This window comes from Sciurus vulgaris (assembly GCF_902686455.1).
Source record: "Sciurus vulgaris genome assembly, chromosome: 15".
NCBI classification, from domain to species: domain Eukaryota; kingdom Metazoa; phylum Chordata; class Mammalia; order Rodentia; family Sciuridae; genus Sciurus; species Sciurus vulgaris.
In genome coordinates, this window is record NC_136476.1 from 52523379 (window position 1) to 52544913 (window position 21535).

The window sequence follows — 21535 nt, forward strand, 5'->3', positions numbered from 1 at the left end:
TAGTTGTGTTTGGTATCAGGGAGATTTAGTCTGGTTGTGTGATGGGGAGAATTGTGATTGGTGAAACCTTCTTCTAGTATCCCTGGTGATACTACTCAGTTGCTTTAGCTGAAGACAAATTTTGTGCACCAGGTGGTCTTCTGACTAACCCACCCATTTGGCTCCCCTTTAAAGCTCCTGCAGCTCTGAACCTTCCCACAACTCTGCGTGAGTGTCAGTGTCTCATGTTGAATTTCCATCTTGACTCATCTGTTTCTAGGCGAAGATCCCTGCAAAGATTTAAATTGGGAACCCAGACCTTGAGAATGTCTGTTGAGAGCATTTCACAGCTTTTGGATAAATGCCTTTCCCTTATTAACCCAATCTGTTTTTCCAGCTCTGCCCAGCTAGCTTCTGAGCTGCCCTGCTTTGAGGAAGCTTCCTAACTAGGTGGGTGCTGTGCTTTCTTACTTGGAAAAAGCACCCTACCTTCTTATCCTGCCCAGGACTCCCAAGGGCCAGATCTACATGACAAAGGGAGCTGCATTGTTGCCCACATAGCTCTGGTAAAAGAAATGGCCTACCTAATCCCCAGAAGTTAGTGCACTGAGGAGGTCTGAATGTCCTTTGGTTATATGATGTCTGGCACTCAATAGTGTAGAGCGGTGGCAGAAGGAGTCCTGTTGTTTACCTCTTTTCCTATTTATTCTCCTTCTTTTGCTAAAATCTGGGGAGGTTTTAAGATACAAAGGTAATTTGTGGCCAAAGCCATAAGCTGTCTTGCGAAGTTTGAAGACTATAACCATAGATAGCAAATTTGTTTGGTCTCATGTCCTGGACACATTTTCTACTATCTGAGTCTTTGTTTTTCTGGAAAGCCCAAACTGCTTAAAAGTAATGAGCTGAAAGTATTTGGTTAGGCAGATGGTCAAGACAAGGTTCTGATAGCCTTCAGAATATCACCTGAGGCCTCAGCCAAGCCCCGGAGCCACTTGTGGATGAGGCAGGAAGAAGGTTCTTTGGGCAATGTTGTAGCACTGGGAATCTTCCCCAGTCTTGAAAATGTGAGCTTCTCTCATCCTAGGATGCTCAGACCCAAACCTGACAAGAGTAGCCACTGCTTGTGGCTCTTCATAGGTGGTTACAGAGTTGGGGGAGGGAATTCTGATTTAATTAGTCTTCCTTATATTTCTTATTTAAAATCCTTTACCTCCTTCCCCTGACCCAAGCCTGGGAAACTCCACAGTAAATTGGCTGTGACTTCCACTGAAATTTGACAGTTTTCAAGTTATTTTTTCCCTCTGTATTTAGATGTGGTTATAGTTGTGCTGTCAGCCCTTATCTTTTCTGTCTTCCAGCCAGCTTCCAACTGGGTTAGGAGGTATTTGCTCTGCTGTCAGTGTTGGCTGCATAATGAGATAGATGGGTAAAAAATGGGTTATTTAGCATCTCTTGGAATCTAAATTTTTTTTCTTGGTTGAGGGGGAAGGAATGTTATTGGAAGAAGGCTATAGGGAGGCCAATGCTAGCTCTGGAGCAGCTCTTCTTCCTCAGGATTTTGGATAAGCCAGAGAAATCATCATTCATTAAAGCTTGTTTTATCTACCATGTAGGACTGCTTGTTCTGTAGTGATAGATCCTAGGATGTCCCACAGACTGACTACCTGATTCTGAGCTAAAGGGGCCAGGTTCTGTTATACATTGTCATAAGGAATATTGCAGGGCAGCAGAACTTAAAGGATTTGAGAGCCTGGTTTGGGCATGCTGGGCAAATCAAACTTACCCACCCATTGTTGGCCTAAAGAGGAAGATGACCTTTTCATTTGATCTGGCTTAGGGAAGGTAGAAGAGAAATGGTTTCTCTGGGTTTTTACTGGCTGCTCAAAGTTCTGTACTGAGGATTCTGTGGTTTTCTAGGTTCACAAAGCAATGTTTTTCCTGACCTGTTGGTTGCAGAGTGGAAAGGGTTGTTTCCTGTACTTGGCACTTTATGGTCCGGAGCTAGAAGGGTCCCTAGACTATACTTGGACATTATGTTGTAATGAACAGCTGGAATGTTCTTTGAAGATAAGGACATTCAACTTCCCAGAGAGTCCTAAGTAGAATTGTTGAATTATTAGGAATTAGAACCACATGAGAACCTCCTAGTTCTCCAGTTGCTATTGGCAAAAAAGAGTTGGGAAACGTGGGATCATGAAAACAGTGTCCTGACCTTTGGGCAACTTTTGGTCAATGTGGTATCATATTAGGTTACTGAGTTCTGACTGCTGGATTCCCAAACAATCTTTGGTCATGACTTTTGCAGTTGAGGGCCCGTCTCAGCTTACCCAGCTTATCTTCTTTCTCCCTAGTCATTGCTTTTTCATGGCCTAAGGGAGTTTTCCATCTGATTCTTTTGTAGTGGCTGTTTGGAAAGAACTGGATCAGATGTGTACTCTGAAAATATGGCTCCATTTGATGTGAACTGCACTTGGGCACTTTACCTGTCTGTCCTTCAGCTTTTCCAAAGGCTGGCAGCAGATTATATATACACAAACAAAACAACCATAGAGCTTGTTTCAGGAGAAGGGAAGATTCCTTTATATTGTGCTCCACCAGTTTCCTGCTGTGGTCTGGTCTCCCTCTGAGACTGGGAGCTCCTCAAAGTATCCTCAATGTATAGGACTCTGTCTTAACAGCTCTATATTCTATATCTTAGATATGACAGGGGTAGTAGATAAGCAGGGGAAAAGGAAGGAGGGGAGAGAAAAAAGGAAGGAAGAAAATGGGGGAGGGGAAAGAGTAGGATCTATATTTAGCTAGAGGGAGAGACACTCACCAAGGGTGTGTGAGTGAGCTTTCTGGCGAGGGTTGTGTATGCGTGAGTGTGCTGGGAAGGGGGTGTGTGCGAGGAGGGCTGGTGCCCTATGGGAGGTTGCAGGCAGGAAGCAGCTGGAGAGGAGGAGGAGCAGCAGCAGGAGCAGGAGCTGCCCTGCTTTCGTCTCAGTCTCAAAGCATGAAATCGATTGAGTTAGAATTCCAGATCCAGTTGAAGTTTAGCTGCTATTACCTTCAGCAGGCTGGTCATCAGAATCCCCCTCGGCAGAGAGGTGTGGACCGGATTGGATTCCTAGATTTGCAGCCAGCCAGACTCCTGCCCCTCCTTCACTGAGGGGATTTCTCTCCTGGGCATTGTTCCTATCATCAACTTGTGCAGTGGAGACAGCCAGCTGGGTGCAACTGAGAATAATAGCTTCTTGGCTCTGTTTGTCGGTTGGGCAAGCGGCACTGTGGCTCAGAAAGTTCATCTTGTGGCTTCTCTGTCAAATCAAGGAATGCTTCTGAATGGATTTCCTCTTAAAGACAGCACTTGCATTCTAAAACTTGAGAATTCGTGGTTTTAATTGTGTTTTGTTTTTTCCTTTCATTTCCTTAACCCTTATTTTGGTTGCAGCAGCAAGGTAAGTAATATTGAGTATATGATTGACTCTGAACGACAAGCAGGGACAAAAGCAAAGCATTTGTGGGTGGAATATGGAGCAGCCACATTAATTACATAACTGCTTGAGCCAACTTGATGATGGGGGTCATTATAATGAGTAAAAAATAGCATACTCAGCACTGGGATAGAATCTTCACAAACACGTTTGTCTGCTGATACTCTGACCATCCGTTTCTCCTTGGTACTCTGCCATACATATACAAATAACCCATCCACCCTTGTAGTTATTTGCATACTTATATACAGTTAATTTTTTTCTCCCTCTCAATGTGTCCATGTGTGTTTATAAATTACCTGTTCATTTCCTCTTGTGCATGTGTTACATTTAGACAACTAATTAATTCATCTTATATGAATACACATAAGCCATCTCTTCCTCTGTGTATATTCATATATGGAGATCATCTGTCCCTTTATGCATTTATGCATATACTCAGGTAACCTTCCTATTCTTTTGTATATTTAGAAAACCTTGCCATATTTCTTCTGTGTGTTAGATGTATTAGATGTGTTAGAGGGGTTGGGAGACTGTGGTGTCCTATCTAATGTTTAATTCATCCTCTCATGTGCATTTGCTATATGAACAGAAAAGTCATCTTGAGTTTACTCAGCCTTGAATGTGTGCACACATGCATATAGATGTCTATTTATGTCATGAATGTGTGATCAAAGAGCACTAATTATAGATTGAAGACCACTTTTAAATCCTAGCCTTCTTTGGTCACCTTGGTCTAGTTTAGCCTCTCTAAGCTTCCTTTTTCTCATCCATGCATGCAGAACAATAATTCTTCCTTCCTGCCTCACAGGGTTGTTGTGATAATAACGTGTCATGAAAACTGAAATTTCTAAATAAATATAATCTTTTACTATTATTACATGTTCCTCTAGTGTACCTTTTTACCCCGCTGCCTTGAGATGACGCTCTTGTCTGTGCAAGGTCCCTAAGCCTTCCATGTGAAGGGGTGGCCTCTGTGGAAGGAGCCAGGTTTATACTGTAGTTTTGCTCAGTGTATTTATTGGAAAGAAGCTACCCAGAACTACAGGATATTGAAAAAAGTTTTGGGTTGAGAAGGAGAGAAAGTCATCTTCTGCAGATTGGGGCCTTGATACTTGGTTCTTTGTGGCTTTGAGGAGGATTGAACCTGTCACAAAACAGAAATGTGCTGTTTCTAGCTAGGATCAAAGTGAACAGGTAAAAAGATGAGTGAAAGAAACAGAGCATTCTGTTGCTCCTGAGATGACAGTGAGTATCTATTGCAGGTTTTGAAGACTCTCCAGAGTGTCCCCTAACCCAAACTACTTGACCTGTGTTGTCCAATGTAGTAGCCACTGGCCACATGTTACTGTTGAGTAGTTGAGGTATACCTAGTACTAGTCTATTTTGAGATGTACTATAAACATGAGATATGTATGAGATTTCAAGGACTTAGTATGAAAAATGCAAATATATGGTAATTTTTTATATTGATTACATGTTGAAATGGTACTTTGGACATTGGGTTAAATAAAATATGAAGATTAATTTCACCTGTTTCTTTTTACTTTTTTTATGTGGCTACTAGAAAATTTTAAATGACGTATGTGGCTCACATTATATTTCTGTTGGACAGTGCTGCTCTAGACCTATCATTAGTATAAGGACCAGGGCAACTTTTCCTTCTAGAAGGGGAAATGGGAACCCCCTCACAGCAGCCCTGGGGATTACAGAACCTTGGCAGGACCTCTCCCTATTAGTCTCATATGCTAGAAAGGTACCAGCTAATTGACAGTCTGGCAGTTTTTGTCCTAAGTGAGTTCCCAGAAAATTGTACATAAGTATAATTGAAAAGAGATTTCCAACTTAGTTTTATGATTAAAAGGGGTTGTAAGCCATCAATCTAGAAGGAAACCTACAATTTGAAGGTAGAATGTTGTCATGGAAATAAAAGTGTATCAAAAATTAGAAGACCTGAATTCTAATTCAGTTCTGTCATCAACTCTTTTGTTCTTTCCATGGCACTGAGTTTTCTGTCTGTCAGGCCCTGTGCTTGGCATGGTAAGTCCCTGTGCTATACACTGGAAATTCAAAAACAAATAAAGGAGTTTCCTCTGTAATGGAATTCATACCTTCTATGGACCCTTAAATGAAAACCTCCCACCCAGGCAGAAACCAGATGTCATTCGAGGTCAAGGGTTATAGTCTTAAATAAGTGAACTTTTGAAAAGCTAAGAGCTCCTGCCCTACCTAAAGACTTTAAAATTCAAAATTTAGAAAAACACTCTGACAGCCAACTAAAACTACTCCATAGCCTAGATAGCAATGTAGAGTGTGAAGGGATACCAAGTCCTAGGAAATGTGGGACTGAGACCTTGCTAAACTGTGGGCCTAAGATGTTTCCTTCTCACCCTTCATACATTATGCCCTGACCACTTTCGTCTGATGAGATACTCTGTAGGCATTTCCAAAAGATTAGCATCATAAGAGCATCCTTACCTGCTGTAGCCCTAGAAATCTCTTCCTCTCACCATTTTTGTCATACAGCATAATTAGTAAGTGGCCCAGGAGTGACCCATCCTCTGTGGGGGACTCAGAGCTCTTAGCTTACAGCCTGCTGGGATTGTTTCACACACATTCAGAGGCTGCTTGATATATGTACATGGAATCCCAGCCTGTTCCCAGAAGTCCCTCGTTGTGTCCTCTAAGCCAAGATTTGGGTCACAGGCAGTTTTTGCAAGGACTAGTCCACATTCCTAATCATATTTATTTAGAGAGAGAGAATAGTAGACAAATCAGCCATTTCAGAAAACAGGGATATTTTCTCTTGACTTGGTTTTAGTAAACTGATGCTGATGAGATGCTCTAATTCTGTTTTCAGTCATTAAAACTTTAATCCTTTTAATTAATTCATTTTTTGATGTTTCCCTTTTCAAATGCAGATATTCCTTGAAAGGACTGCCTTATTTTCCCCTGAATTAGTCATTCCTTAGAAAAAGCACAGAAAGTTGTGGTCATTTCAGAAATATGCATGAAATTTGAAGAGCTGACCAGAGTGGACAGACCAACAAGAATCAGCAAAATAACAACACTGAGTACCTTGATGGAAGCTAGAAGGCTGAGTTTGAGTTGAGGAGACTTAGCTCAAACATTACTTTTCTATGGTCTTACCTGTTCTGGTTTTGCCTCTTACCTCCTTCCCATTTCTCATTCCTGGAATTAAATGTTTAAACTTTTTATTACAATTTTGACAATAACATGTATCATTTCATATTGTTATCTGTATGTCTCTCTCCAAACTTGTCTCTCTGTCTCTAGATTTTAATATTTTAGAGAACTGGCATATAACTCAATAGCACACCTAGGATACTGGTTCATTTGCATTGATTTGGAGATAAAATGGTTTGCCCCCTATCCTTTCATTCCTTTGGAGAATTGTAGCAAAAGGAGCCTGGGGAAGAAGGTGACTTAGGCCTCCTGACCGTAAGTGTTGCCTTATCTGCCCATTTTGGCTTCTGGTATCTATTGAGCTCTGATCAAAGTGACTATTTGATCTTCTGGGCATTGACCTTCCATCCTCTGCTTCAAACCCTAAAGACCTGAAGTTCTGAGTGAGTATGGTTCCTTTGGGGGAACCTGTATCCCCAGGAGATGATTCTTAAGTTTAAAGTTCATGCAGGGGCAGTGGCTACCAACTCAGAAGCTTTAGAGGGTTTTATTTGTTTAATGTGGAAGCAGGCATTTTGTGGCTGGGAGAAGTTGCTATGGCAGCTCTAGATGGAAATTTCCTATTTGTTAGTGATGTAGGGAACCAGGCAGTTCTGTCCTTCAGGAGACCATAGGAAAGTAGCTGTACCATTTAAATGCCCTCCGTGTGGCTGGTCAATCAATGTTGTGGGTGCTACAGTCTGGGATCAGACAGTGGAAGACTGTCCAGAAAGCTAGGCCAAGTCTGTCTGGAGTATTGATCTGAGACAGAAGCAGATAGGCCTCAGATTAACTTGGTCTTAGTTAAAGCAGTAGCAGAAAGGGTCAACTTCATTTTGTTCCTGACAAGCTGCCTTATCTGGACCAAAGTGAGTCTGGCCCTGCAAGGTCTGAAAGTAAGTTCTGTGCTTCCGTAGTATTTAAAAGAAAAAGCTTGCTTTCTATAGTCACTTGCCCCCTTCTTCATGCTTTCAGGCTGCCCAAGAAACCTGAATGAAGTGTTGGGAACCAAATGATTTGTTTAAAGTTTTTTTACTTCTAGGATCTGGGGTTGTGGCTCAGTGATAGAGTGCTTGCCTAGCACGCCTGAGGCCCTGGGGTTAATTCTCAGTTCTGCATATAAATAAAAAAATATTTTAAATAAAGAAAACTTCTATTGGGTATGGTGGTGCACACCTATAATCAGGTGACTCAGGAGGCTGAGTCAGGAAGACTGAAAGTTCAAGGCCAGTCTCAGCAACTTAGTGAGCCCTGTCTCAAAATTTAAAAATTAAAAATAAAAAAGGACTGGGGGTGCTGGAGTTGTGGCTCAGTGGTAGAGCCCTTTCCTGGCATGTGTGAGGCCCTGGGTTCTGTACTCAGTACTACATATAAATAAATAAAATAAAAAGATCCATTGACAACTTAAAAAATATTTAAAAAAAAAAAAAAAAAAAAAAAAAAGGACTTGGGTTTTAGCTTAGTTAAGAGCCCCTAGGTTCAGTCCCCAGTACCAAAAAAAAAAAAAAGGAAAACAAACAAATTTCTACGAGAAAGCAAGATTAACTCAAGAGATAACACTCTGCTGGTGGAATTCCAGGCCCTGCTGCAGATCATTAAAATGGGCATAGAAAGAAGTAGAGTGAGTACAAATCATGGTTCAATCTAATCATACCATTTAGGTGATTGGATGATTAGCTTGCATATTGGTTTTCATTCTTCTTTCACTCAGGGACTTGCCACATCAGTAATAACATTACAGTGCTATACGGTTTATTATTAAGTACCAATTTTTCATGTTAGCTTGCAATATTCCTGTAATTATCTTCCCTTTCGGTTAAGGAAACTAATGCACAGAGAGGTCAAGAGTTTAATACAGGGTTACTGTTGAAACAGAACCCAAACTCAAGTCTCCTGATTCTCAGTCCAGTAGCACTTGCTTATGTCCTCAATGGTTATACACAGAGCTTCCATCTTTATTTAGTAAACTATCATTCTCCTCTGAGAGAAACTTAAAAAACTAGTTGGCAGATCCAGTCCTTGTGGAACCAGGAAGTTCAGGGCTAGCAGCAGTGCCAAGAACAAATCAGGGACTCCCAACCCCTGCATGGGTGAGAAGAAAGGAGTATTTTTGGAAATATAAATTTATGCTTGTGGGAGGAGAATTTGAGTTAATCCTAGAATTGGAGTTTAATCTCCCTAGCCAGCTGGGCACAAGGCCCAAAACCCAGGAATTGAGGTTGTATACCTAGTGCATCCTCAAAAGCTAGGTTGAGTTGGCCAGACTAGAGGTGTAGCTGGTCCTGGCTCCTTGAAACCTGATATAAAACAATAATGGATGCCTCACAGAATAGGTAACATTCTTAAATAAGGAATTCCTTTATTAAGTAGAGTTCTTAAAGGAACTGAAGAGAAGAAAGAAAGACAGGAAATAGGAATTCATTTAGTTTCTGTCTCTTGGCTCTTGACCTAGTTATTTCCAGTACAAGGAGTCAGCTTTATCTTTATTCAAAGTCCTGCAACTTGTCCTTCTTGTTCCTAGTTTGGGGAAGCACAGAGCTTTTAAATTTCAGACCCACAGACTGTAGCTATAAATGGTGTTTTTTCCTGAAAATGAGTTGCCACAAGACTAGTCAGCTTATTTATTTCTTTAAGGCAGCTTTCCCCTTTTATGGTTAACTTGAGTGCTGGAAAAATAAAAGTGTTTAGAAAATTTAGAAATCCAGAAAGATTTAGAAATTCTAGAAAATGGGGAAACCATCTCTCGCCAAAAAAAAAATGGCTGCCATCTTACCCCTCACAGAGTGACCTAAAACCAGAATTTTGCAGTCTCCTGCATCTCTGCTTGCCCCTTTGTACTTACCTCTCTGCTCCTTCCCTGCACTTTGCCCATTCCTAATAAAAAGGGAATGGATGCCATCCCAAATAAGGTAATCATCATCTTTGCCTCTGTTGTACAGTTACCAGTGGCTTAGGATACAGGAGTAAGATTGGTAGAAGGTCTATCTTCATTTTTTTTGGAGTCAGAAAGGCACCCTGGAGCCCTCTGTGATGTAAACAACTCCCCTCTTGGCTGATACATTGCTCTTTCCAGACCAGTCAGAAGGTTAAAACAACCCTCCATTACCCAAGCAGTGATAGTGTGCTCAGCAACACTTACTATGCTGCTCTGAAGGATCCTCTGTGGGCCAGAAAAACTGAATCTGGGTATGTTTCAGTTTCACTAAGCCATTAGGAACTGTTAAGCAGAATTGAAAAATACCAGGTTGAGCCTGAGTCCTCTTCATCCTCAGTGGTGAGCCTATCATATGTATGCCTTTGACTGCCTGCCCTTCTAGATCCAAACATGCTAAATGCCACCTAGGTTCTGGACAGTGACTCTGCCCATACTGTACCACCTTATTCTGGGATTAGGTGTAGAGATGCTTCTCTCTCTCTCTCTCTCTCTCTCTCTCTCTCTCTCTCTCTCTCTCTCTCTCTCTCTCTCTCTCTCTCTCTCTCTCTCCCTCCCTCCCCCCCCCCCTCCAAATTTAAAATACTTGCCATGGTCCTTTTTCCAAGTGAAGATTGCTAGCTCTAAACAAAGGGAAACACTTTGTGCTAGAAGCACAGGCAGAGGTGAGCCAAAGTGGCTGAGTTTTCACCAGAACAACAAAATGCAAGAGAAAAAAACATCCCATGCCCTTGTCTCTCATTGTGTGTGTGATTTGAGCTTTGGGAGTTATGTATCTCTTTGTTCATTCCTGAGCCAGACTCTAGTGCTGAATTTTGTGAAGGTTCACATAAGCAGTCACTCATTGATACTACCTCATCTGCTCCCCAGTAGGTTGTCTCACTGCCAATACCTTTGGTACTTGCCCAGAACACAAAAGACTTGATTTAATTTCTTATCGGTATTTGAAGGGGAAGCCAAGGAGAGAGAACTGATTGCTTACAGCCTTTAAGGCCAAGGTTGGGAGGCAAGTCAGACTGATTTTTACAGTTTTAGAAGATAGTATTCTTATTCCTCTTTAATAGTTTGATTCTGATTAAAATTATCCTGCTGCTTTCTGTTCTGAGTGCCCTGTTTTCCTTTTTCATTAGCTACAGGATAAGAGTCAAGCCAAGATCCAGGGGTATGTGCCAGGTTTGGAGGCCATACATGAGGCCGATCCAGGCATCACTGTGGGCTAAGCCTAAGGCATCAGCCAACAATAATTGCTAGAAACAATCCGAAAAGAGCAGGACAGGCTGTTGCCTTCCAAAGCAATCTGTATTAAGCATCCTGACAAAATAAGGGGAAGAAGAAGAGAATCCCTCCAGACCCTGAAAGAGAAAAATGAAGCGATTATTGCAAGAGTCAGAGGAAGAAATCATGGTCACCTTGGGACCCTCCTCCAGGCTTTCCCCAGATAAAGCTAAGGGAGAGACTGTATGTGGCATGAAGAGCAAGCCCTCAGGCCCTACTGGATCCTTACCAGAGGACAGCTCCCGACTTGCTTGCTGTGGGTCAGCAGCCTCCACCATTGGTGGAGATAGAGATGGGGACTTGGCCCAGCTCTGCAGCTTTGGACAGCAGGCCAACAGCCAACTTCCTCTGGGCTCTACAGGTTGTGTTTCAGGGTCTGGTTCTCAGGACCTCTCATCTGCCAGCTTTACCACGAGTTACCAAGTGTCCTCTGAGAGGAACCAAGCCAAGCCCCTTTCAGCCAGAGGCTCTGTCCAAAGCCATAGCTGCGAACAGCGAGAACCTTTGGGGGATGTAGTAGAATATATCATCAGAGAACTGCAAGGCATCAGCCGTCTCCAGACTGAGATTGCTGAGCTTCGGCAACACTTGAGCCAAGTTCGGGGCTCAGTGGATGAAGTGTCCAGTTGTGTAGACTCAGTACTCAGTGAAATAGAAGGCTTACATGTTGGCAGCAGTTCCCTGGCAAAGGTGTGTGAGGGGAAAAAGACCCAGGAACCCCATATGGAAAAACACTGTGAGGAAGCCATGCTCTACCTGTATGGACTTCCTGAACAAGATGGGGAAAATACTATGGAACTGGTGGGTAATTTCCTAGCCAGGCACCTCTGTGTAAATGGCATGCAGTGCAACAGATACATCAAAGAGGCTTATAGGGCAGGCAAAGCTCCTGCTCCCAGGCCCACTGTAGTGAAGCTTGCCCATCTAGAGCATAGAGACTTCATCCTGCAAAAATCCATCCTTCTGCAAAGTGCAGGGGTTCGGGTTGCCACCAAAGAAGAATCAAGCTGGCCACAGGACTATAAGAGTCCCCAGGAGGAGTCTTTATCATTTTTTCAGCACGTTCAGGATTCTAGTAGGAACTCTTTAAATCAGGATAAACCAGTTCTTCAGATGGAATCAGGGAACAGAGGACCTATAACAGGCTCAAATCAGATGAGGTCTCAGAACCAACATAGAGAACACCAGATTCCCAAGCAGCAAGACCCTTGCTTTCTAATGAAGAACAATTTAGCAGAGCAAAGCAATGTGTCTAAGCTAGGGGATGAAGTAAAGGGAGCATTAGGAACTTTCCAGAGTATCAGTGGCAGCTGTGGTGAACTGTCAAGGAGAGAGGCTTCTCTCTCTCCCCTCCATCAACTTGAGAAACCTTCTGTAGGGTTAATCTCAAAAGAGCAAGATAATGGGAAATCCCAGTCTTTCAAAGAATGCAGCCTAGAACTTGAAACCTGTAAAGTAGCAAAATTAGAAAATGATTGCAGCCATAAAAATGAGGCCAGCACCTGCCTGTCACTGTCTGGATTGCTGAAGACAGAGAGGATAAATACAGAAGACAAGCCTCTGAGTTGTGAAGCTGGACTTGATATTCTGAGCTCCAAGCAGCTAGAGGACCTTTTGACAGACAAGTCCAGAAGGTTTGCAACTCTAAGCTCTGATAGCATGATAGAGAAAATGATCATAGGGCCTGAAACTTTCAGTAATATGGTTCATATTGACCTGAATGAAGAAGAATGTGCTGCTCAGGTCCTTAAGGATGTTTTTGACAAGTCCTCTTGTGTTCTGGGTGGCTCCCAGGAGGATGAGGATGTAGAAATCAAGTTTTACACAACTAAGCTGGGTCGAGCAATTCACCACTTTCGTTCAGCTCTGCAGGGGGTATTTCAGAAGCTGGAAAACAGTGGATCTATCAGTCCTGAGGACCTGGAAAGTAATGAGACTGGTTCTCAGTCAGAGAACAGTGATCGACTTCTTGGGACATTGAATTCAGGGTGTCTCCAAGATTGCTCCATGGAGAGCCCTGGGAGTCAGGGTAGTGAAAGTTTGCTCAGTGTGATCTCTGGAGGATTGTGCATCTCTACACAGGGAGACCAAACCCCTCAAGACCCAAGCAACTTCTCTCTTGCTTCTAATAACTCACCTCTTACTTATTCATTGCCCAGTATTGCTCTGGCCCCATGTCTGGAAAGTGAGACTTGTTCCTGGCCTGAATCTCCCAAGCAAGACCGACTAAGCCTAGAGCAAGTGTGTGCAGAGACCATTTACCTCAACAAGTGCATCAACAATTTTAAACATGTTCTAAGAGAGAAAAAACTGAGGCAGAAAAAACTTTTGCACGAGCTAGTACAGAAGGCAAACCATCTCTCAGTAGAAGACATGCCCCCAGGTATTCTGAGTCTCTATGTAATAATTTCCCAGCTGGCTCCACATGGATCCATCTGGACTGCATGGGGCCTAGCACGGTGGTGGGTTTCACAAAGTGATGGGAGGTCTAAACTATTTGAGTGCAGTCCTTAAGCTAATCCTGTGGGAACAGGAGTGAAAGAGGTTTTTGTAGCAACAGGAATTAATTTCCTGTCCTTAGGGAGTTTCCAGTCTATTGTTGGGGGGAACCATAGAAAGTACCTTTACAAAAAGAGCAGAAGTAGTTTACAGCTATAAGGCTTTTAGGATATTCAGGTATAAAGTAAATGTGGGAGTGAGAAACAAGTGTAGGGGATGAGACATATTTGCTCATAGGCACTAGAAGGGCCAAGAAAGAATCCTGTGTTGCATCTTAAAATTATTTTCCAGGGTTTTCTGGTTGAGATAAGATTGCCATTTCCTCAGCACCTTGTAGAACTTCTCTACGTTATAGTTCACTGTGAAAGTTTCCCAACTCCATCTTGCCATCTTTTCAGTACCAGCCTTACAAAGCAGAACTTTATTTCCTACTTGGAATAGCCAGAAACTGCTTATACATCTAACCATGTGTAAGGACCCTGCTGCCTTCTATGGGTCATATTCCCTTTTCTCCTTCTCCAGGTAAAGGTTGCTTACCTAAGTACTGGAGAATGGAATTTTTTTGACTACAGGAAATAAGAGAACTTTTTCTAGGCAGTATGGAGATATGTAGCTTTAAAATTTCTCCTTCCAATCAAAATTAAATATAACCAAAGAGCATATGCTGTATTCACCAGTTTTAAATGTAAATGGAGTTGTCCTCGTTTGCATATAACCTGATTAATTTTCCTAAGACAAAATTAAAAGTATGAGGCATGTTGGCAAAGGTGTGAGGGAACAGGCACTCATGCAGTGCTGGTGGGATGCGTGTGTAACTTGGTATAATCTCTAAGGAAAGCAATAGGCAAAATTCTTCAGCATTACAAATCTATATACCTTTGTGCCCTCAGCCCCATTTTCAGGAATGTATCCTGCAGATATATTTTCACATGTGGAAGTGACATATGTACAAGAGTATTTTCGAAGCATTGTTTTTAATAGTTTTAAAACTATTAAAAAACTATTAAAACTATTAAAAAACTATTAAAAAACTATTAAAAAGCATTGTTTTAAGGATTGAGAACAACTTAAATATTTATTAAATACTGGTTAAATAAATTATTGGCATATCCAAACAGCGGAATACAGTATCATGTAGCTATAAAAGGAATGAGGTAGCTTTTGACCCACATGAAAAGAAAATATCTAAGGTATCTTGACATGAAAAGCATAGTGCAAAATAGTATGTATAAGCTTTCATTTGTATAAAAAGGGGAAGGAAAGAAACACCCCCCCCATAGCGTCTGCTTGTAGTGTATGTATAGAATATCTAAGGAAAGATACATAAGAAACATAGTCATATATCACTTAACAACAGGAATACATTCTGAGATATGCATTGATTTTTGTCATTGCGCGAACACCATAGTGTCCTTAAATAAACCTGGATCATGTAGTTTACTATCCACCTAGGCTGTATGGTATATGCATCATATTATCAACTGAGATGTCATTACATGATGCATGATCTTGTATGGTTGTCCATGGGGAAAGGTATTAAAGGAAAAAACAAATGAGATGGAATGGAGATTTGTCACTGTACATTCTCTTATACATTTTAGAACTTAAATCATATGAATGTAGTACTAAATTATAAAATTAAATTCAAAAAATGAAAAACTCATGTCACTCTCCTTTTAAATATCTCTAAAGCCGCTCCTTATAGCTTGTCCAAAAAAAAAAAAAAAAAAGTCTAAATTCCTCCACTTGTTATTCAGGGTTACTAAAATTGGTGTATACATTTCCAGGCATATCTCCCATTGTCCCCCCCATATAGTTCCCAAAAGGAAATTTTGCTGGCTTACAAACTTGCTTTGCTCTTTCTGTTCTCAGTATATTCACAGATATATGCCTCCTTCTATCCTAAGGTACTGTGTTTACTGTTTCAGCCTAGCAAAAGTTACTTGTTCTTCAACACAACAGCCAAAACATCACTTCTTCCAGGAAGCTCTCTAAAATTTCTTTGCTGTAAAGGATCTCTCTCTTCTTAACTTTGTAGCCTATTTTTCTTCTCTCTGGGCATTTAGAAATCATTTCATTACAGCAACAATAAAAGCAAGTTTTGTCAAGGCAGTAATTCCTTACAAATTCCTTAAAGTTTGGTGGGAGCTGACATTAGCATGAGCACCAAGGATACTTGTGTCTGACTCTTCAGCTTTTGAAGTCCCTTTCTGGCCTGATATCCTGTTAGGTGATGCAGGAGCTTGTAGTACCTGAGGTATGCAGGTGGTGACAGCAGTAGAGATGATGAAAAGGAGATTTTGTGAAGCACCAGTAAAAAAGCGAGCCAGGCCAGGTATGGTGGTTCATGCCTGTAATCCCAGCAACTCGGGAAGCTGAGGTGGGAGGATCTCAAGTTTGAGGCCAGCCTCAGCAACTTAACAAGACCTTGCCTAAAAATAAAATAAAAAAGGGTTGGGAATATAGCTCAGTGGTAGAGCATGCATGGGTTCAATCCCCAGTACCCATGGTGGCGGAGAAGGAGGAAGACAAGCAAGACTTGTAATAGTCTAAGGTCTACAAAGTGAGGGTTGGAAGGAATGCCAGAGTGACATCATCCCTTCCATATCCCTTCCGTGCTGGGTTCGGTTCTGACTCCAGCACTGTTGCATAGAGCAGTGTAAGCACACAGACCAGGCTCTCACCGACATACTCCTGTTATAGATTTCACTAGAATATTTTCCCTAATCTAGTAAACTGGTACAGTATCACAGTAACTGCTAACTATGGTAAAGTATTTGATAAATCAGTTTTCTCCACTGCGGTATTTGAGACATTTTAGGGCGAGCTTACTAATTGTAACTTACCATTAAATTGAGTTCTTATTTTTCATCTTTTGTGTGTGTGAGTGTGTGCTCAGCACTGTCTTAAGTACTCACATGTACATTGTATAAAATTCAGTTCTTTCCGTTCCTGCCAGTCCACTAGAATAGCTTTGGTCCAAAGCACCAGATGACCACCATATTGCCAAATGTAGGGTTCGTTTTTAGTCCTCCTTGTAAGCAATCAATCAGCCACTGGACACAATTGATCATGTCTTCCTTTTTTTATAGCACCTTTAATGAGTTAAAATTTATATACCACAAAATTTGCCCTTAAAATTCCTTAAAAATGGACAGCCAAGTGTTTTGTTTGTATATTTGCATAGTTATGTAATCCTCACCACTATCTATTACAGTAGCATTATATCACCCCATGAGAAACCCCTTTCCCGTTAGCGTTCACGCCCCAATCCCCTTTGCCCTCAGCCTCTTACAACCACTGGTCTACTGTGTCTCTGTAGATTTGCGTATTCTGTACATTTACTATAAATGGAGTCATACAATATGTGGCATTTTATGTCTGACTTACTTTTTTTAAGATTCTTCAGTGTTATAGCATGTATCAATACTTCATTTCTTTTTTTGTGGCTGAATAGTTCATTGAATGGACATTTTGTTAGTACATAGTTGATAGTCATTTGTGAGTAATGCTGCTGTGAACATAGGAGTATAAATATGTTTGATTCTCTGTGTTTATTTCTTTTGGGTATATACCTAGGGGTGGAATTGTTTGATCATATGGTAATTCTGATTTCTTGAGGAATGACCCTACCATCTCCTACAGTGGCTGCACAATTTTGTATTCTCACTAACAGTGCATAGGGGTTCTCATTCCTCCACATTCCAGCACTTTTTAAAAAATTATTACCTAATTGATTAATTTTTTGATTCTGGGGGGTTGAACCTAGTGTTTTACCACTAAACTACATCCCTAGACCTTTTTGAATTTTTTTTTTTTTTTTTTTTTTTTTTTTTTGAGACAGGGTCTTAGGAAGTTCGAGGCTGGCCTCAAACTTACAATCCTGCTTCTCATCCTTCCAAGTTTCTGGAATTATAGGCATGCACTACCATGTCCCAACTTGTTTTTACTTTTTAAACAATAGTCATCACAATTGGAATGAAGTAGAGCACACAAGTTTTAAATTTTGATGAAATTCAAAATTTTTTTCTTGTGTTGATTACAATTTTGGTATTGTAAAAGATCTTTGTTTAATCCATAGTTATAAAGATTTAATCTTTTTTTTTTCCCCCTAAGAGTTTTAGCTGTTATATTTAGATCTGTGATCTATTTTGAGTTTTTTAATGTGTTGTGAGGTAGGGGTTAAACTTCAGTTTTTGTGACAATGGATATTTAGTTTCCCAGCATGGTTTGTAGACAAGACTGTTTTGGTTGGGGATGTAGCTCAGTGGCAGAATGCTTGCCTAATATACACAAAGCCCTGGATTTCAATCCCCAGTACCATGAGAAAGAGAGAAAAAAAGAAAAAGACTATTATTTTTCCATTGAATGGTCTTAGTATCATTATGATTATGGTGAAAAACCAACTCACTGTAAGTGTAAGGGTTTATTTCTGGACTCTCAGTTCTGTTCCACTGACTTTTATCTTCTTTCCTCAGTTCTTTCTCAGTTCTCAGGAGATTCAACTCAGGAGCATTCTACCTCTGAGCTATGCCCAGCCCTTTTACTTTATTTTGAGATGGTTTCACTAAGTTGCTTGGGGAGGTCTCAAACTTGTGATCGATCCTCCTTCCTTGGCCTCCCAAGTAGCTGGGGATTGCAGGTATGCACCATCATGCCCGGCAAGTTCTTTTTTTAAAAAATGATCTCTTTACTTAGCTTCCGTAATACTTCTCTGCCTTTGTTTTCTCTCACTAGTATTCATTATCCCTTTTTAGTTATGTTTGCTAATCCTTGCTCATCTCTTCAACCTTGTAACATCCCAGGATTCAATCCTGCCTTATTTTATTTATACTCACTTCCTGGATGATCCTTAGAGCTTCATAAGCACTACTGGATTTATGTCTCCAGGCCATAAATCTTCCATAAACACCAGACTCCAAACCCATGTAACATTCCCATTTTTATGTAAGTAGGCATCTCAGATTTCTTTTTTCCCCAGTTCTCTTACTTTTCCTGTAGGCCTTCCTTACCAGTAAATGGCAAAGTCATTCCAGACTTTTCCTCTCTGCCGCCCCACAATCTACCTCCAATTCAGCCTTCTCTACCTTTAAAAAAAATCCTGAATTTTGCCACCACCTCTACTTCTGCCACTATTAACCTTGTTCTAAGCCACCATTTTCTCTCTCAACAGATTATTATAGTAGTCTAACTGGTCTTCCTGTTCCTATGCATGTCCCTCTTCAGTAATCTTTACAAAACATAAGTCAGATCATATTACCTCTCTGCTCAAAACCTTCTAGTGATTTTCTGTCTCACGCAGAATGAAAACCAAAGTTCTTCTAAGGACCCGTTTGAACTGACACTTCATTGCAAACTTGCTGTTCCTCATACCAATTATGCTCTCACCTCAGGCTTTGCACTTGATTTATGTTCTGCCTGAAATACTTTTCTTCTAGGACTCTGTGATTTCCTTACTTATTTCCTTCAGGTCTCTGCTTAGATGTCATCAATGAGGCCTCCCTGATAACCTTTAATAAAATTTTAATAGCAACTCTTAATATAGTCATCAGGAGCCATTATCTTTTTCCCTTACCTGAAATTTTCACCACAGCCTTTATCACATGTGACATAGTATATATTTATTTCTTTTGGTGACAGAAACTAGAACTGGAATTAGAATGCCTATTTTGAATTTTGGCCTTGCCACCTCCTGTGACTTGGAGCGTTTCTTAACCTCTCTGATCTTCAGTTTTTGTTTTTGTTTTTGTTTTTCAGATTTGATTTTGATTTTTTAAATACATTTATTTTATTTTTATGTGGTGCTAAGGATCAAACCAGGGCCTCACGCATGCTGGGGGGGAGCACTACCACTGAGCCACAACCCCAGCCCTGATCTTCACTTTGGTCAAAAACAACAAAAGTGGAAATCGTAATATTATTTACTCAATGGAGTTGTGAGAAATGAGTTTACTAAAATAATAAGTGTCTAGTTAGTGTCAGCTACCATCATCATCTTTATCATTAGCATTTACAGTTTGCTACTTCCACTTTAATAAAATCTTCTTAAGATCTGGGAATTTGTTTTAGCTACTGCTGTATTACTAGCACCAAGAATACTTCCTAATGTGCAGTAGGTTTTTAATAAGTATTTAATCCTTGCTGTAACCCTGGGAGATAGTTGTTCTTACCTTCTTTTTAAAAATATTTTGTTTTAGTTGTAGGTGGACACAATACCTTTATTTTATTTTTATGTGGTGCTGAGGATTGAACCCAGGGCCTCATGCATGCTAGGCGAGCACTCTACGACTTAGCCCATGTTCTTACCTTCTTATATATAAGGAAAAATAGGTTCAAATAAGTTGAACACCTCAGGTCTTTGACTCCCAAGTCCAATGGAGTTAAGATTGTTTTATTGGGCTCTCTCTCCTCTTCTCCTCACATTCATGCTTTCTCTCTCCTACTCACTTTCTTTTTTTCTCCTCCTCGCTTTTCACTCTCTTGCGCATGCGCTCTCTTCCTCTCACTTTCTCTCTTACCCTGCAGGGAAACACTGTTTGCTTAATAAACCCTCTTATGTGATTTCCTGTTTCCAGAGTGGTTTCTGGGTTCTTACATTGGTGCTGTGTCTCAGATGGGCTCTTCCACTGTCTCTTAAGCAAGTGGAACCCCATCTGATGCCCCAGTGCCCCCTGGACACAGCCTCACCTTCCATTCGCCCGGTCGCTCTGCTCTGTTCTGCTCTGCATCCATCACCGAACTTCCGATCGCTTCCATGCCTTTCTGCCATGATGTCCTGCCTCACACTGGACACAGAGCAATGGAGTCAGCCCACCATGGACTAAACCTCTGCACCATGAGCCAAAGTAAACTTTTCTTCTGCCTCCTTCCAGCCCTGAGGATCCCGACACTGTCACAGGCCTTGAGGAAGCTGGCCCTCTCCTTCTCCTGCTCACCTCATTCTCTCCCCCTCAGGTCCTGGGCTTCCCATGCTCTTTGTCCTTCAGATCAGACCTTCTCTCTGCTCGTGGCAGGATCATTCTCATGCTCTTTGGTTTTCAGCAAGCTTTCTTCAACCACCTGCTAATCCACAGTCCCCATGTTACTCCCTGAACACACCCTTCCATGCCTACTCATCCATCGAGGTGAGAGGTACACAAGAAGCTTTGCACCAGAACACAGATGGAACCAATACCAGGTGCTCCGTGTTTTAGAGTCAAACATAAACTGATATTTGTGTCCACTTTAAAAAAAAAAAAAGATTGTTTTATTGGGCATATTGGTAGAAGTGCAGGTGAGGAGCTATGTCAGTTTCTCATAAAATGGATTAATTAGAAGAGTGAGATTATTTGTTTGGATTAGGGATTTTCCTGCAAAGTGGTTGTTCTATAGGTTTTATAACTTAAAATGAAAAATAAATCAGAATGGGAAAAATCCTAAAGCATTTTACGAAATGAAACACAAAAACTTTCATTCTTAACAAGAAAAGCATTTTTTGTTTGTCCAATGGGTGGGACAAACTGAATAGTTAGGAAAGCAGTTCCTTGGGGTCTGGAAAATGGTACAAGACACTGATGAACAGACTTATATTCTCTCTGGTCTTTATTTTAGTTGTTTTCTAAGTTCTAAAATATGCAGGTTTCTTTTACTACATACAAATGCCAAAAGATGTGATCATTCCTCAAGCTATAAAAGTGAAATCAGATATATAATGCTTTCTCTCAAGAAGTTCACAGACTCTGCTCACAAGAAGTTCTCAAGCCTGGCATGGTAGCTCACACCTGTAATCACAGTGAATGGGGAGGCTGGAACAGGAGGATTACAAATTGGAGACCAGCCTAGGAAACTGAGCAAGACCCTATCTCAAAATTAAATTTTTTGAGACAGATCTGGGGATGTAATTGAGTGATAGAGTGCCCCCCTGAGTTCAATCCCCAGTACCAAAAAAAAAAAAAAAAAAAAAAAAAAAAAAAAGAAAGAAAGTTCTGAAGAAGTTCACAGTTATCAAGAAATATAAAGGGTGATGTTCATATAGAAAACCAAAGATAGTATTGACAGCATTGTCACAGAAGTGCACATAGAGCACCATGGGCACACAGTGGAGAGTCACCTAATTCTGCCTTTTTGAGGAAGGCAGATGCATTTCATAGAGGTATTAATATTTGAGCTAACTCTTAAAAGAGTTAAGTCCTGATCTACCTAGTAGACG

The 21535-nt window shown here is 40.9% G+C and overlaps 1 protein-coding gene across 14 annotated transcripts in view; it reads left to right on the forward strand.

Annotated features, from left to right (window-relative positions):
- The window catches only part of UNC13B (unc-13 homolog B), a 222661-nt gene that overhangs the window by 160008 nt on the left and 41118 nt on the right, over positions 1 to 21535 (forward strand). For 3 of the 14 annotated variants that reach the window (XR_013759548.1, XM_079112444.1, XM_079112450.1), the window contains exon 1: positions 10193 to 13231. The exons of 7 other annotated variants lie outside the window; for them this stretch is intronic. Coding sequence is in view for 4 of the 7 variants with exons in the window: in XM_079112444.1 (XP_078968570.1) it covers positions 10939 to 13231 (2293 nt within the window). In the remaining 3 variants the exon portion in view is untranslated. Of the gene's footprint in view, positions 1 to 10173; positions 13232 to 21535 lie in introns of those variants that run through there. 4 more of the 14 variants (XR_013759547.1, XM_079112449.1, XR_013759546.1 and 1 more) reach the window with 3 other exon arrangements.